This window comes from Plectropomus leopardus, chromosome 7, assembly GCF_008729295.1.
Source record: "Plectropomus leopardus isolate mb chromosome 7, YSFRI_Pleo_2.0, whole genome shotgun sequence".
NCBI classification, from domain to species: Eukaryota; Metazoa; Chordata; class Actinopteri; order Perciformes; family Serranidae; genus Plectropomus; species Plectropomus leopardus.
This window is the reverse complement of record NC_056469.1, coordinates 17187716-17204689: the sequence shown is the minus strand read 5'-3', so window position 1 is coordinate 17204689 and position 16974 is coordinate 17187716. Positions and strand designations below refer to the sequence as shown.

At 40.3% G+C, this 16974-nt stretch overlaps 1 protein-coding gene across 1 annotated transcript in view; it reads right to left on the bottom strand.

The window, feature by feature from the left end:
* Window positions 1-7046: 7046 nt before the first annotated feature.
* The window catches only part of nphs1 (NPHS1 adhesion molecule, nephrin), a 38846-nt gene continuing 28918 nt past the window's right edge, over window positions 7047-16974 (bottom strand). Inside the window, exons 19-29 of the mRNA XM_042489550.1 lie at window positions 16166-16322; window positions 15631-15782; window positions 12236-12347; window positions 11981-12162; window positions 11815-11865; window positions 11372-11494; window positions 10747-10795; window positions 10304-10436; window positions 8305-8383; window positions 7918-8084; window positions 7047-7750 (exon numbers count right to left, since the gene is read on the bottom strand). Of these exons, the coding sequence (XP_042345484.1) occupies window positions 7661-7750; window positions 7918-8084; window positions 8305-8383; window positions 10304-10436; window positions 10747-10795; window positions 11372-11494; window positions 11815-11865; window positions 11981-12162; window positions 12236-12347; window positions 15631-15782; window positions 16166-16322 (1295 nt within the window). The 3' untranslated portion in view covers window positions 7047-7660. The remainder of the gene's footprint in view (window positions 7751-7917; window positions 8085-8304; window positions 8384-10303; window positions 10437-10746; window positions 10796-11371; window positions 11495-11814; window positions 11866-11980; window positions 12163-12235; window positions 12348-15630; window positions 15783-16165; window positions 16323-16974) is intronic.

Below are 16974 nucleotides of genomic sequence, written 5' to 3'. Positions count from 1 at the left end.
ATGCACTCGCCATCACTACTTCCTCATTCAATTGTCTGAACTCAGTCTTTCAGTCTCTCGCGCACCCACTCTTTCTCATGACATGGCCTCCTCCTTCTTGTTCTTTGGCTTCTAGTCTTTCACTCTCACTCACTCCGCTGTGATCTCTGTCGTAGTTCAGCAGTCTCTCAGCGCTGCGGCTTGTCTTCCTACTTTATCTCTCATTTCCCTACAGTACAGTCTTTTATTATACCTGTGTGTTTGCCTGTCTATCATCCTGTCTGGCGTGCTGTCTTTTTCCATGTTTGAACAATCTTTTCTGTCCACAGGTCCATCTGTCATCCTGTGTCCATGTTGCTGTCTCCCAAACAATAAATGAATGACCTTGCTGTAATGACAAACTGATGATTAAGTCAGAAAAGCTCTACATATTATTGGCATCTTAAATCATACAGCTTCCTTTCAATGTGGACGAGTTTTTGTTAAATATCCTCACTGGTACAGAAAGACATTGGCGATGTTTTGAATATACACTTGACTTTAACAGCCAACTTGTTAAAGAGGTATTCAAAGTAGCAAATCTGTTTGAAAATACTTTAATACATCTTAACTTACTGAAAACTCATTGAAAAGTCTATGTCTCTATTGTAGACACACATACCTCAATTAATGCGTGGGCTTTTGTCAGGTGTTTCAACTATTTCTTCAAGGCTGCAGAATTGCTGCATCTGATTGTGACCCAACAGCGTTACCCAACTGAGCTACACAAACCTAGACTGTTACAGCAGACAAAGCCTGCAATTCATCCACGCTAGCAGAGGACACTCTTTGTTCAGAGTGCTCGGGATGCTTTCGGCTTAGTTTGGCCTCCGTCACATTTTTATGGTTTCACTAAAGAAATTGTTCAATCTTTCTTTAAAACAGTTTTCATCATGACCTTGCTTCTAAAAGTGCTCTATTATCTCATGTTTTTTTTTTACACATATATACAAAAAACAGCTTATTTGCATATATAAACTGTTGATCCGCCCATTTTATGCTTCCAGCCAATCGGTGGCCAATCAATTAGCTTGTACGCAAATATGACAAGAATGTCAATCTTTTAAAGTAGCTGCAAGGAGTTTTCAACTGGTTATGAAACAGTCTTAGTTTAATACTGATGCCTTTATGTTAAGGTACATAAGCAAATGAGAACATCAGCAAGAAGATTAGCTAGTTCTATTTGGTTATTGCTAATGCTTGTCCCCAGGTCACATTCCTTGCGAAATCCAACAAAACTATTTACATCACAGACCAGAGAGGCCTATGTTTACATTTTATGGGGCAAAGTTTTGCATTCTATAGTGTTTTAGCCAGTTTAAAAGAAGCAGAAGGAAATTTTGTTATTTTGTAGCTATGGCTGATACTGAAGCTGAAGTTAAAAGAATCAAAACTGATCTTGAATTGGTGCCCTTCCTCCTTGACAGCTATGACATATGCCTAACTTGACATGAAACCTAGGTGTAAAAACAATACTAAAAAAAAGTTGACTTTGTTTCACCATCGTCATATTACATTTACAAATCATACATAGCCACAATTAGATACATTACCTCAAAGCTATGCATCCTGCAAACTGTTGTGTTTTGAAAAAAACAAACTAGTATTAAAAACTGGAGAAGTACACTCTGTTGAGTGTAGATTTCTACCAGGAAGTCACCAGGGGCTGATCGCAGTCATTCTAAAAAATACACATGACCCAGCTGTGCCTTGTGGAATAGTCCCTTTTCACCTCGTATCGTGTCTAAGTTTGGTGGATCACAACATATTGTGTGGGGAATTGAGCTGCAGGTGCTCTGATTAAAAGTGAGATCAAACTATGGATTTTATGGAGTGATAATGAAGGCCAAGATGTGGCCGGCCAACAGACTTGGTAATGTGTCTTGTTCTTAGCAGATTTTGTGGTTGTTTATGAGGAATGAGGAGTCAGCTGTCAATAAAAGATAAAAAACCGTCAGTAAAACGGAGAGAGATCCTTGGCCGTACAGGCACACTTGAGTACACAAAATATTAGGCTGATTGGTCCAGTAGTATGTGAGATCAGCAGCAGACACACAATCACTCTCTCACCCGCGTACATATATCCAAACGCATGACTCCCTTCAGGCTTGCACCAGTGTGAGATGATAAGTTGTTAAATTTTTTGTTCAATCAATTCCAAAACAAATGCACACGCTAGCCAGTTCAAAATCTTTATGACAGAAGGCAGTGGTGCTCTTGGGAAACACAGTCTTCATTTTGGGAAACACTACCACTTTTGTCTGTAGGGGCTATCAAAATCAACACAAAATTAAAGTTATTTGTAGTTGGTTTAATTGAACACTTTGAGTTGAACACTCAATTTGATCTTTTTGTCCATTCTTTTTTATATTACTTTTGCTGGGCATTTTGTTTACTTACAAGTTTACAGGATTTAGCTCTCAAACTTTTCTTTTTTATTGTATGCATGCAGGTTTACATATAGAGTATGTGTAGAGAAACATTTGAAAATGCATTTCAGACACAGGTACATATAAAGGGGTCCTCTAAAAGCAGTGACCTGTCTATGTAAATACAAACCGCAGTATATGACATGAATTATGAATGCAAAAAAGTAAACATTCACAAAATGTATTTGTACAGCATATCCTCTTAGACTGAGTTAATAATAACCGGTTGTTATTCTCTATTATTTGTCCTTTTGTCATCTGTTTATCCTTGTGTTTGAGTGGGAGTAAGTGCATTTAAATGAGTGAGATGCAGAGAGGGAAATGTGGATTTAAATGTGCTTACATATGAAAAACAAATACACGCACATTTAAATGAGACTTGAAAAAGAAAGATATTTTTCTTTTGTTGAATATACTGTATACCTTTGGGGATAAATACCAGGAGAGTAATGCTTGTCTGGATGTGAATTTTGTTTAATGGAGCCTACACTATATCAAAGGAGGAAAATGTGCACTGTAAGAGTGCAGCGTTTTAACAACGATAAAAATCCAAAGCTCGGCTTCATGTTGTTTTGCTTGCAGCCTATCTGAGCTCTGTAAGCATGTCTGCTTATAGACATATAGCAGTCAATTGTTTTGTTATGTCTCTTGTCTTTTCACATGGGATGGTGCACTGCATACACTGCGGACAATTATAAAAGTAATCTATAATTAAAGATGCTCTTTTAGTTTCAACATGCTTTCAGATGTGCCCTTATCAATATCAACAATTGATTGTTTTTACTTTCTGGTTATCTCTCATGGACTACTGTTATATTTATTCAGTTGTATTCTTTCATCCACCTTGGAGGGCAAATTACATCCTCATTACTGACAACAGAAGCGCACAGCCACAAAGTGAGTCATAATAACTGCCAGTAAAATCATGTTCTAATTTGTAAAACCTGTGGTTGCTTTTGATTTGATTTCTATTTAGTTCAAATTGAAAAATCTGAATAATGAGAGCAATGACAGGGGTTTGCGGAAATCTGAGTTAAATTTGAGTTAGCTCCCCACTGGTAGCACAACCTGTTAAAGTGATAAAAGGATATTATTCAATCCCGTGTTTGTTTTTCCACAACAACATTCGGGAGTGGGGTAAAAAGGACGCGGAAACACTGCCAGAGCCGAGGTAATTAAAGTCTCTTATTTGTTTCTTTTTTGACTTAATTGTGCACTTGTGCAGCCTGAATGTTTGGAGCTCCCTCGAGATTCTTCTGAACGCATCATATCAAAACGTTCACGAGGCAAATGAGGAAAAATAGAAGTTGACGTACAGTATTGAGCTGTCAAGCCTTCAGTTTAGCAGATTACCCGTTCCTGCCTGAGCCGAAATGATGCATCATGAACAGGCTTTGGTATGAACACAGCAGTCATCTTGACAGGAACTTAAACAATTGTTCAGTAATGAGACAAACATACCTTGACAGCTCATGATGGAGAATAGTGAACCTAATTGAGGGAACGCAGATCTGTGAAGCACTGAGATTTATCTCAAGGCAGTCAGGCCCCATTGAGAAAACAGAATGTTGCAGGTTTATACAAATGTGTGGACAACAACAGCCTCACCAGGATTTAACTATCACCTCTCTCAGTAAATATTTCCATTGTATCCTACAGTTATACCACTAAAAACAAGTGATGCAGTGTAAAGCTCAGTCCCACGATGACAAGTTATAACAAGTTATGAACCAGAACACATCATCTTTATCAAAAAAGAAAAGTGGACATTTCTATTAAGGAACAATAAGTCAAGATTTTCTTGTGCTGTATTTGTGTGTTTCGTGTGTGTACTCATGAGACTGATGTGACGAATCGTGCTCGAGGGAAAAGCAGAAGTTGGAAGCAGAAACAGGATGCATGCATAACGGCTCTGTGTATGAATATAACAAGAGCCAAGTCACTATTTGTGTATTTTACAAGGCAGCAGGAACCTAAAAGAGCCATGGAAACTTTGAGGAAGTTTCTGATCTCTGCACAGTGAACATTAAAAGACGAAGTTACACAAATATACAGAGCAGCCTCGTTATTGTAATCCAGGAAGACACCATCTATTTTTTTTGCATGTGTTCTTTAGGTTCTCAGGCTGGTGTGCCAATGACAGCATCAGTCTGCAGCTTAAAGGCCCAGTGTGTAGGATTTAGGGGATATATTGGAAAAAATGTAATTTAATGTAATATGTATGTCTTTGGTGTATAATCAGTTGTTGTGTTTTCTTTACATTCAAATGAGCTGTTTATAGCTAGCCGGTTATTGGCTATGGATCTTCCCATGTTGAATGGCCATATTTCTACAGTAGCCCAGAACGGACAAACCAGACACTGGCTATAGATTTGTGTTTTTTAAATTTTGCATTAGCAACTATAGTTTGCTGCCTCTCCACCACAAGAATGTCAGCAAAAAAAACTCCTTAATATCTGGATCTAAAGTTATCTGAGAAAAAAAGTATAGCACATATTAGCAGACCATCTCCGAAATGCCAGCATCAGAGAAACACTGATTTGTAACGTAAAACTACTTTATTCAGTGTTTTTACCTGTTTAAATCATCTGGTCTGTTTCTTTTGGAGAGGAAGACACCAGCTTCTGGTAAAAGCCTCCAGAACAATAACCCCCAAAGAAATTGTAACCAGTAGAGTTTTCAGCTGGTTGCAATCTGCAATCCTCACCGATATATGCAACTAAATCCCAGTAAATCCTACACACAGTTTCTTAAAAATGCACATCATCAGTAATGTATAATGATCAGATATACTGTGTACTCAAGCTCCCATACTACCAATGTGTCTTACTCATGCAAAAAAGTGCTGGCCAATACTATGAAAGATCTCAAGACCTCTTTATGGTCTCTATTCTATACCCCGAACAGACATTGGAAAAGGGGCATTTATGTATTCTGCATCCTCTGCATGGATTATGTTGCAAAATGACTAAAAACTAAAGACATTAATATTGGTAAGTGCCTTTAAATCCATGCTGCATGTGTTATAGATCTCTAACCACACTAGCAGTAGGGCTCGATGGATGGCAATGGCATAACTTTTTGATTGATGACCATGAAAGATGGTTCAAACATTTATGTTCCCCTCAAGATAAATCCTACCAACTTTGGTGTTTCCCTGACTTCATCCAGCACCAGCAGGTCAAAATCTAAAATGCCCAATACTTTAGTTTATATAAGATATCTGCAAAACTAAAGACATTCCCATCAGCCTCAGCTGTACTTTAGTGTTAAATAGCAAATGTTGGCTTCCTAACAGGCACAAACAAAGACGCTGAATCGGACAAACACTATACCATGGGTACATATAATGACTTAATCTTGCTCTTACAGACTTTCCAAGTGGTATCAGACTTGATCTGATGGTAAAACAAGTCATTTTGTGAGGGTTGTGATGCTAAAAAAAAAAATCTATCCACTTATTTACAAACATCCCTCACAATGTAAGTCCATGTGAAAAAGCATCTTTTGACCCTATGGCATCGTGTGAAGGATGCAGAAGTTGATGTTAAACTTCAGTCACTATGAAAAAATGGCATCAAAGCCTGGTGCACTTCCTAGGGGCCTGCGTGATACCTTCCTGACATCCGTGTATTAGCACCTGTCATGAGCATGGTAACCATACGGCAACCTCCAGGGATGAAACATGAAGACAACAAGAAGTGAAACAAGAAGAAGAAACTGCAGTTCTTGTAATAGCCACTTGAGGCTGGCTCCTGAAGCAAGCCAATCCCCATAGACCCTTATGTTAAAACGGCTAACTTTACAGCAGAAAAAAAGCATGTTTGCAGCCTGGTACAAAACACAGTTTTGGTCTCAACAGCTAATTTTTCCTATTCATGATAACTGTACAAGGGGGGATCCACCCCTAACTCATTCGCGGCTCTAAACCCCCCCCCCCCCAATATACCAATGGTTAAAATACCATACTCGAGGCTTCAAAATGGACTCCACAAACTTTGGGCAACACCATGGTACGAGGTTCATGATTTTTATAGCCTTTTTTAAAAAAAATTCTTTTATGTTAGAATTGGTTTTATCTTGTTGTAAAAATGAATAATTCTTTTATTCGATTTTATATTGGATTTTACTGTCAATTTTAATTTGCTGTCTCATGTGAAATGACTCTGGTTTTTAAAATGCCCTATAAATAAACATTAGAATTATTGGCTACAGTGTAATGCTATACTGAACTCCTTTTCTTTGAACTATAATTTGAACAATAATGAAACCCACACGAAGAGGGAAGTATGTTTTTGTACCAGTAGCCACAGTAGCAGTTTAGCCTCTCCTCCTGACTCTATCTGTCTTTGACTGTCCACTCTCAGCAAGACAAATTCCCTGCACGGTTTCTCTCTCTCACTGATGCTGTGAGCTCAACTTCAATCCGAGAGAAAACAGGATTAGAGTCCGGCCCTAGATATGGCTTTGCCTCCAAAAGACATAACCATGCTAAATACCACTCAGTACTATCCCATTGTCAGGATTCCCACAGACAAACTGTGAAACTCTTTGTATCAGAGAGGGGAGGGACAGGCCACTGTCACCAGGTCCCGTTCAGATACATGTTTGAAAATGTCGACATCAGATGGGTCAAAAAGAATGTTGTCTGCTTAGGAGGCACTGTGAGTCTGTGCTGCTTGTGTCTCAGTGCCAACCACAGTGTTGTCAGTCCATTTTTGTCTCTAACTGACTGATTCATGTCTACCTGCAGGCCAAAGGAGAGGAGGGGGGACTGTGGGTAGTGACCGTGACTTGGCTCCAAGACAGAGGGTAGAGGTGAAAGAACAAAATGTGGTCAAGGGACGACCAAGATTACAGAGGGGGAAGAAAATAAGCCGGTGGAGGGAAAAAAGCATGTCTAGATTGCATAGTTCTGCTCACTTTTTGTCTTCCCCTACTGCAGGTCAACTCAGTCCGAGGGAAACACTCAATGTTAACAATTTACACAGAAAAATTGGAAGTGAAATACCGTGTTATACCACATCTGAGCACTGCAGCTACATTCTAATCTTGTGACGGGTACATTCAAGGTGACAAAGTGCAATATCATTCAAAAAGAATTAAAAAGAAAGAAATTGTATTCAATATCTGCTATACAATACTGCACTCAATGACAACAGCTCAGTCAAAAGCCCTGCTGTAGTGTATCTGTTTGTTCTGACCTTCTCATTCTAGACTAACTCGCCTCGTAGTTCAAAGGGAAGATCCGAATCCTTCTGCTGCTGTCGAACATCCATGAATTCTCCCACTCTCCCAGAACCCTGCTGAGAGACAGATTGCATCTCAGTTAGTGTTATATACCATGTGATAAAGCTACAGCACATCAGCACCTTTATAGACGATTTATTTTCAGTGGAATTGTGATAAAGAATGTAGATCACATATCAAATGGGAGCTCTCATCATAGGTTGGAGTTTTGTTTACAGACCTGAGGGGAGGTCGGTGGCCTCCATTCACTCCTTTGATGAGGCAGTTTGTGGTCAAACAAGGATGCAGGGGAAGTAAGAGGGGAAGCCAGGATGTCCTGGTATGGTCCCCATTCTCTTACATCTTCATACAGATGGCTGTTAGAGTCCACGGGGAGGTGGGTCACATCTTGAACAGCAAATGGAAATACATAAGAAAGACATGAATAATTGCTAGTGGCGAATATTAAAATAAATCACAGAGTACTCCAGTTGGCCCAAGCTGTTTGGTGCAAGTTCAAACAATGACAAATTTAGCTCCCCATTGGCTCAGATACTGCTTTGTATTTTGAATATGAGGTGTTCATTGTTTGTTACCTTGTTTACTCTAGGGTTTATTTGTGTCTCACCAAGCCTAACGTTTTCCTCAGAGAGTGGGCGGAGGGGTGGCATGTAGTCACCAGTGGGGTAATAATAATGGGAACTTCCCTGAAAATAGTGAAACAGAAGAGATAGCATCAGGCCAACTTTGACCTCAAGTGACTTCAGGTAAATGGCAAAGCCACGTGTTACATCAGTGCAGGGGGAAATTCTTGGAGGGTCCTTTGGCCTACATTATTTTGTCAACAGCCTCTTGAAAAATTCGCCTTCCTTCAGGACCTGCCTACACTTACACAGATATTTGTGTAAACAGATATTTCCTTCTACATTTTGGCCTCATGTTCACACCCAAACAGAGCTTTAGGTCACTGCTTTTGAAAAAGCGTTCTTTGGTGCAGATATTTGAAAACTCCAGTTACTTTCTATCTGTGTTGACATGGAAAAGGGAGCGTTTGGGAAACCTTATAGTCTCCTTAACTGACAAATGTCCACTGCTGCTTTATGTCATGAGCATGACTAGATACAATAACAACAATGGCCGACTACCAGTTTGTTTAGGTTTTGTTAGCAATGCTTGGTCGAATAACAACTCTACACTTAGACTTAGTAGTGGTGCACCCCTTCACAGACAAGCAGAGGCATCCGCTGCCCCCAATGTTATCTGGTCCACCTCAGCATCTGCATTTTAAACTCTGCTACTGCAGTTTTCGATCAGACCTGGTCGAACCAGCAGATGGTGGAACAATTTCGAGTGAGTGGATAAGAAGTGGAAAGCAAACTTTTACATGTCATGAGCATCACTCACATCTTTAGGTGAGTGCTGCCAGAAAGTGTGCCAGGCTTTGAAGCCAATTTTTGTAGTTGCCAAATTAAAAAAATGTGGCAACTCTATATAATGCAGTTGAACCTTTTTAGGTTGATGCGCCACTGAACAACTTTGATAGGAAAGAAGGGGGCTTAGCTTCCAGTGCTGTATCCACTTTTCTATACATCCACAGAATTAACAGTGATGAGATCATCACTATGTGTTTGGAAAAAGGTAGCCTATGCACTTTACTACCTTTGCAATGAAGGGAGACAGCAGAAATGCTGGTGAGCATTTAAAGATGTTTTTTGTATTCTAGTGTGGAAAAATACATTTTCTAAAACTAAGGTTGTGTGGTCAGAAACCTTTATTAAACACCGGGAAATATTAATTTTTAAATATCTGTATAGGTTTAGACAGGTCTTTATACTGTGCATCCTTCTCTGAGATTTTGTAGTGGGTGTCTGGCTCCTCTCCAGCACAACATAGGTGGACATAGTTGCTGTGAAGTTTTAATTGGAGCTCCTGAAGAAAATATAGTCCCTTTGAAAATGGTTGACAGTGAAGAGGAACATCCAGACTAATGGTGATTTATAGAAAGAGATGTGCTGTTTTCAGAACTGTGAGGACCACCTCCATTATTTTGGGGTGTATGCAGAAATCTCAGGGGTAGATATCTCAAAACCTGTGCAAATAAAACCAAAACTATCTGCACTCGAGGCCAGATCCCACTACAGGGAGAGAGGAAAATGTGTTTTTTGGCTGAGCTGACCCTTACAGGTATGTACTCTTTTAAATTAGGTAAAAGATAAAGCCTTCCTCTGTGGGGATTTGGGGTTTCATTATACCCCATCCTGACAGCACGAAGCTATCTGTTTTCTTCTACCTCACTCAACAGTTTTCCTCAAGGTTCAAATCCTCGTTGGCCTTTTTAAAGTACAAAATGATAATTTCTCAGAGATCGATGTGCATTTTGAATGCTAATTGTGAGGTATTGATCTTTGTTCCATCTCTATGCACAGCTAAAGGTTTCATTAGTTTATCTATCCATTTTCCTTGTTATGGCTGAATTCTCCACTTCCTCCTCTGCCAGATACCATCACCCCCTGCCTAACCTCTTTCCTCCCCTCATCTGTTTACTCCCTGTGTACCCTCTCTACTGCCCTTTTCTCTTTCTCTCATCCTGCTCTTCCCTTTCTCCCTCCTCTCTCTGTTGTTCTCACCGCTGCATAGCTCTCGTAGACATTGCTGTCTGTTTCAGATCCAGAGTCGATGAGGAGGGTGCGCTGGGCTGCGGCGTTGATCTTTTCTCTGCTCTCATACTTATTGGAGTTGCTTACAGTTGACTGACTGGACCTGCACAGAGAAATCAGATTGTGTCATCTAATTTTACTTTCTGGATTCAACTCTTAATCCCCAGACATGCTAAACTCTTTGCACATATAGCACTTTTTTAATGCATACATTAAGCTTTAAATACACTTTTATTGCAGGACTGTGGTGCAAGTTTGATTATACTAATATGAAAAGATATTGACAGAGGCTTGTTGTTTTGCCCGCCTGGCTGTTTTAGTAGCTAGGTCAGCCAATGGATCAGGCCTTAGACTTCTTAGAGTGGATTGTATGTGCGTGTCTTTATTACTTCTACTGCAGGGCCTTAACTTACCCCTCCTCTTCACTCTTCTTTCCATCCAACACACTGCCTCCTCTACCTCCTGCAGTGGGAACACAAACAGGAGGAAAGAGGCTTAGTGTTAGGAAATAAGAACCTAAAGAGAGGAGCATCATCTCATAAGCACCAAAAATGATCAGAGCAATAGAGGGGCCATAAAGTGAGAGTGAGTGAAAGACACGTCAGTGTCAAAATCTCTGTAAAAACCAGAGGGCAGAGGAAGGTGAGGAGTAGAAAAATAAAAGATGGAGAGGGGAAGACCTGATGGTTAAAGTGAAGAACAAATAGGAAGAGACAGAAGGAGAGATCGAGAGAGGACATAACGCTAGCAAATGAGATAAAAGATATGGACGCAACACAGAAGTGACAGCTTTGAAGGATGAATGTGGCAGGAGGTAGAGGCTTAGAGAATAAGCAGAAGGAGAGGAGACAGGATAGACGGATAGAAAGAGGGACACAGAGAGATGAGAAGAGAGTGAGAAGCTGAGCTGACAATTGCATCATGGTTCTGGAGTAATCTCTTTAGAGTTCTGGTGAGGAATGGGGACATTATAATGCCAGAAAGTGACAACGGAGGAAACAGTTTCACATCCACAGATGAAAAGATCATTATAGTTACCTGTCTGGCCTCGCCATTTTTTCCATTTCAATCCAAAGAAGCAACCGAGTGAATTTAACACCAGCAGGACTCCAAACACCACACTGAACACGACTATTAAATAGGTCGGCAATCCACGAGCACCTAGTTCACAAAACACCAGAAACATTAGCTCAGAGCATAACGCTCAAAGTTAAAAAGGGAGTAATATGGAAATCTGCAGAGATAAAGATTGACTGGGACAGACCTAACTCTCTGAATTGTCTTTATTGATTAAAGACTAGCAGAGGGGATAAGGCATGGGTGGGCACCATGACAACCACTACTCTCGTAGAGCAAACATTAACATCCTTGGAGGTGCATACATTAACATGATTTAGCCAAATGAAGCTAGCTGCTATGCAAACAGCAATTTCCAACTGCCCTTAAGAGCTTTTTTCAGGGAGTTGTCATAAAAGACTCACTCAAAGGGACTGAGTCATCATCTGTTGGGACTTTTTCTTCTTCAGGCCTCTCTGTAGAGAAAGAAAGGGAGAAACTTACATGCAACACATGTAAGCATGATATGTTATCAGATGGTTGTGCAGTAGAGTCCCTTCAGTGTCAAGCTGGGGGTTACTCCAAACTGACCCTTGGTGGTGATGGTCAGTATTGCATTGTTGTCAGCATAGTCACTCTCTCCCATTGCATTGAGTGCATTGACAGAGAAGTTGTAGGTGGTGACAGGCTGCAGGCCAGTGACAGTGAAGGTTGTTGCTCTGGGAGGAAAGACGTCCATGTAGAGGAAACTGGCTGACTGATCCCAGCGGTATCTGCCAACCAAAGGCTCTGTGTTATTATGAAAGGCTGTCATTCTTAAACCAACATCTTCCCTTGATATCTCACCTCACTCGAAATCTTTGCCGCAAACCGCCGTTGAAACCAGGGATCCACTCCAGAGTGACCGAGTCGTGGGAGACGCTGACTTGACGAAATGACGAAGGAGGATCTGGGTGACCTGGGGGCAAAAGAAAGGAAGAAATGTGATAAAAAGCAAACATGCACTCAGATTTGTAAGAATACTGAAGAGCAGAACATCCTCACTTGACAGGTGTTTTTTTGAAAAGGCTTTAGGTGCCCGGAAATGGAGATGTGTGCGATAAGATAGTCAAGTGATTATACCTGCAGACTGTGAAATGACACCTGAGGCCCTGCTGGCCTTTAGGAGCATGCTTCCCCTACGGCCTCCTGCTCTGCTTTGGAGCAGTTATAAACAGACAAATTGATATTACTAAAAGAGAGTGCAGAGCAGATGTTCATCTTGATTGAAATAGAAGAGGAAGGAAAAATGATCTGAGCTATTCTCACTTTTCCCATTGGTCATACAGTTGTGTTTGAAAACACAATTATTCTTACTATTAGATGCAAGTAGGAGAAGTAACAGTAATAACTGTTTACTTGAGAGAAAAGTGTTGATTTGGGGGTGGACGTTGTGTAATTGGGCTGTGACACATATTTTTAGGTACTACAGCATTTTAAGTCTGGATGATTTAATGAAGAAAACTGATAATAAGCACTCATGATAAATATGAGTGAATATAATGAAATCAGGGAGGAGAAGAGATGATATCCATGGTCAAAACTTGTCAGTGAGCCTCTTTGTTTTTTATAAAATGTTTCTCTTCTTAGTCACAGTTTATTCCACAGGCTTTTTTTGACAGCAACAGCTTTGGATTTTCTAACAGCCCACCACTCCTTTTCTGCTTTTTCTTAAGGTTGTGCTTTGTTGTATGAATGATCAGGAGACACAGGCAGATCCGTGGCTGATCCCTCTCAGAACAAAGTGGCTGATTTGTCCAATTTATCCAACCAAAGTCATGCAATGACGGATGAAGCCTCTTGATTATGATCAATATGGTGAACAAAGATCAAAGGAGGCTAACCAGGCCTTCAGTCTGACATGAGGCACTGCTCCAGTCAGGGTAGTGAAGGAAAAGTGGATTATTTTGCATTTGGAGCATGGAGAAAAAAGAAGGGTGGTTTTGGGGGCAGAGGGAGAGATAGTCAAGGAGAGAAGGAGGAGAGATAGTCGAGTAGCAACATAAGAAGGGGATGCTCCACTCGTCTCTGGCTCCAGGCTGCAGCCCAGTTTGCAGAGTAAATAATTCCCACTATCAGCTCTGCTCATAAGATTCCAGGGCAAAGAGGTCAGCCTTATTTGGATCTCTTCTCCTTCAAATCCAAAGAGCGCCATGCTACGAAAAAAAAGCGCCTCTCTCTTCCTTTGGAGCTCTAAATTGATAAGGAAGCATATAAAATTTATTATCACTGCGTCAGATTAATTATGAATATTCACAGCACTAAAAAAATGACAGGGGAAAAACAGGGCCAATATTGGATTGTATTTTATGGTTTTTATAGTAAACATTAAATGTGTCCAATGATGGCTGTGGGCCTTCGCTGAGAGCAGGACTGTGTTGATAATGGCGGTGGTGCAAGGATACACTGGTAGCTGGAAGGCAGAAAGTCTAAGCACGCCGGGAGAGCAAAGCATATCACTGCAGCATTATCTGAGGGAGAAGTGAAGTACTGCTATGGGCTAAATGATAAGGTAGAGATAGAGCAATGGAATAAGTTCCTTAAAGGGCTGACACTCAGGAGCAACAGCTCTCTCCGGTTTACAGAATTCTGCACGCTCAATGGCCCTCCCACACTATTGTAATGTTGCTGGAAAAGGCTGATAAAGCTTGGACAAAAGCAGCACAGACACAATTATTTTGAGATGCTGCCAAATTAGAACCAAAGGAATAGTTTGTGCTCTACTGCCAAGTACGTGCTATGCATAATCCCTACATGTTGTGCGCCCTAACCACTGACTTTGATCATTTGCCATTCATTTAAAGATGCAGTAGGTGATTTTTGATCATCGGGGAGCAGAAAGTCTCTAACAAGCCAATAGTAACACAGGCTTGACATTCAATACTGCAGGTTTAGCAGGTTGCTTTATCACTCACGCATCTACACTATCTAAAATGTACATGCCATGTAGCTCTGGTTTAGACCCTAACTGTCTATCTGAGTCTTTTCATCACTTTGCTTTCTTCATAATCCACTCCCTGAATTAGGTCCTCTGCAGGTAGCTTATACTTGCTTACTTGGTGAATATAGCTGCTAATGATTTTTAGATTGTGGAGAGTGTGCTGATGAGAGCACTAAGATTCTACTATACAGTCTATGTACTGGTCAGATTACCAAAACAATGAGTAGAAAGAGGCTAAAAGCAGCTGAAGCTTTGTGGAACTGCAGTTAAGTGTTCAAACTCAGTAGCTGGATATTACTAGTTACTCTTTCATTCAACATACTACATACACATTATTTCATTCAGTTGGATTAAAAAAGTTTGATGCATTTTAAAAGGAAACCCCCAATGATCATTTGTATTTGAATAACTCACCCCGCGTTGGGTGAATTCTTGCATGCCTCCATAGTGAAGAAACAGAAAATAGAGAAAAATTACGATGACTTTAAGTGAAGACCATATGTAATAATAACAAAACTATATCAAAACCTCTAAAAACAAACTGTGACAAAACTCGTACAGCATAATCTCATATATTCATCATACATCACAGTACTTCCCCAGCACATGCAGTTTCAATTCAACCGCAATGTTTAAATCATTTGGTCTCATGTACCAATGAATAGCGCAACAGAGCTGTTGATGCATTTATGTTTTACACAGTAAGGTTTTAGTGAAAATACATGTGTTTGGAAAGTACTGAGCATATGACAGGATAAATGAGACTTGGATTGTACTGCACGAGTTGTGTGAAAGTTTATAAACAAATATTTTGATACAGTTTTTCTGATATTGAACGTGGACCCCTATAACTTAAGTTCATCAATAATTCTGACCTTTTCTGTATTCTTCATTCACAAGTTTTGTTCACAAATTCAGTGTAACACAGGGTGAGTTATTTATACAAACAGTCATTTGGAGGGGCTCAGTATTCCTTTAACTATTGTTGCTGTCCAAGGAAAAATATTTATTTAATCGTTCTGAAGGATCAGATGTTCCTCTATGAAATGAGAAAATTCTTCCACAAATGCAGCCAAATAAAGCTCTGAACGACCCATTAAATGATCTGAGATAATGCATTACTACACTGAAACAGGGCTCTTTTACTTAGCTCATGAAAAAATGACGATTTGGCAATAAATGGTTTCCACAGGACAACCTCAGTCACCCGAAGAAACATACCCATACACACAGGAACCACAAATAACCACAGATACTGTACTTGTGCTGACGAGCTGGATGTCTAGCTTGTCTTCCCCAAGTGAGTTGCGAGCAGTGCAGCTGAAGACAGCATAGTCCAGGGCTGCGCTCACATTTACAACTCTGACTGTGCTGGTGTGGAGGAAGCCCTCCCTCACGGTCCGCTCCTCATACCTGCAGCACGCACATATGTACACAGGCACACACACACACACACACACACACACATACACACAGTAAGAGAGATAAATCCTGAGCAGGAAGACAGCAGGGATTGTGATGTCCTGCAGATTGCACTAAGTCACCCAATTTCACACATCAAAGAAGCATTAAACAGGTATTTGCATAGTGAAAAGCAAAGTATAAAATGCACTTAATCTGGATTTAGTGGTGAAATAGCAAGAAATAGCAAAAGAATATATTATATTAGGGTAAAACCTAATTTAATTTTTAGGATTCATCAGTATGTAACCAAATGCTGACTGCAGCACCAAAGTTAATAGTGAAAAGAATTTCAAGAAAAGGATTTGAAAAAGGAATAATCCCTAATTTCTGACCTGGGGTTTGCAAAGTCCATGCATACACCATTTTTTTCCCAAGAGAAGTCGACACGAGGAAAACCCTCCGCCTGACACACTACCTCAGCTGTAGCGGTGCCATCCCCTCTACTTGCCAGCTTCCTCCATTGGGCCCCTTTCTGAAGCTCTGGTTTGACTGCACGAGACGAGATGGAGATTATTTATCCAGGCACAATACAAGCTTTAACTAACACGTGTATATGTCGACAAATACAACTAGATATACCGCCACATGGTTGTATACCTCCGCACACCAGTCAAGTTGCACTTATTGTTTACATTCATGTGTGTGAAACATGGATGCTTCACACACAGAAGATCTATACAAGCAGAACAGTTTCAAGGTGGGTCTTGAGTTATGGCCAAAAACATATTGTATGAGATCACTGTGACAATGACCTTTGACCACCTGATTCTAATCAGTTCATTCTCGAGTCCAAATGGACGTTTGTGCCAAATTTGAGGAAACTCCCTAAAGGTAAGCTTCAGATATTGTGTTCACAAAAATAAGACGGATGCAAGGTCACAGTTACCTTGACCTTTGAATACCAAATTCAAATCAGCTCATCGTTGAGTCCAAACAAATTTGATGAAATTCCCTTGAAGCATTTGAGGGGATATAACAATCACAAGAATGTTGCAGCCGGCCACTCGGACAATGCAAAAACATAATGCCCCTGACCTCAGCTATTGTCGGTGCGGAGGCATAAAACACATGCATGTTTCACCAAATAGGTGTCCATGTTTATTTTGTTCCCCTCTGGCACAGAATAAATACTACAAACTTA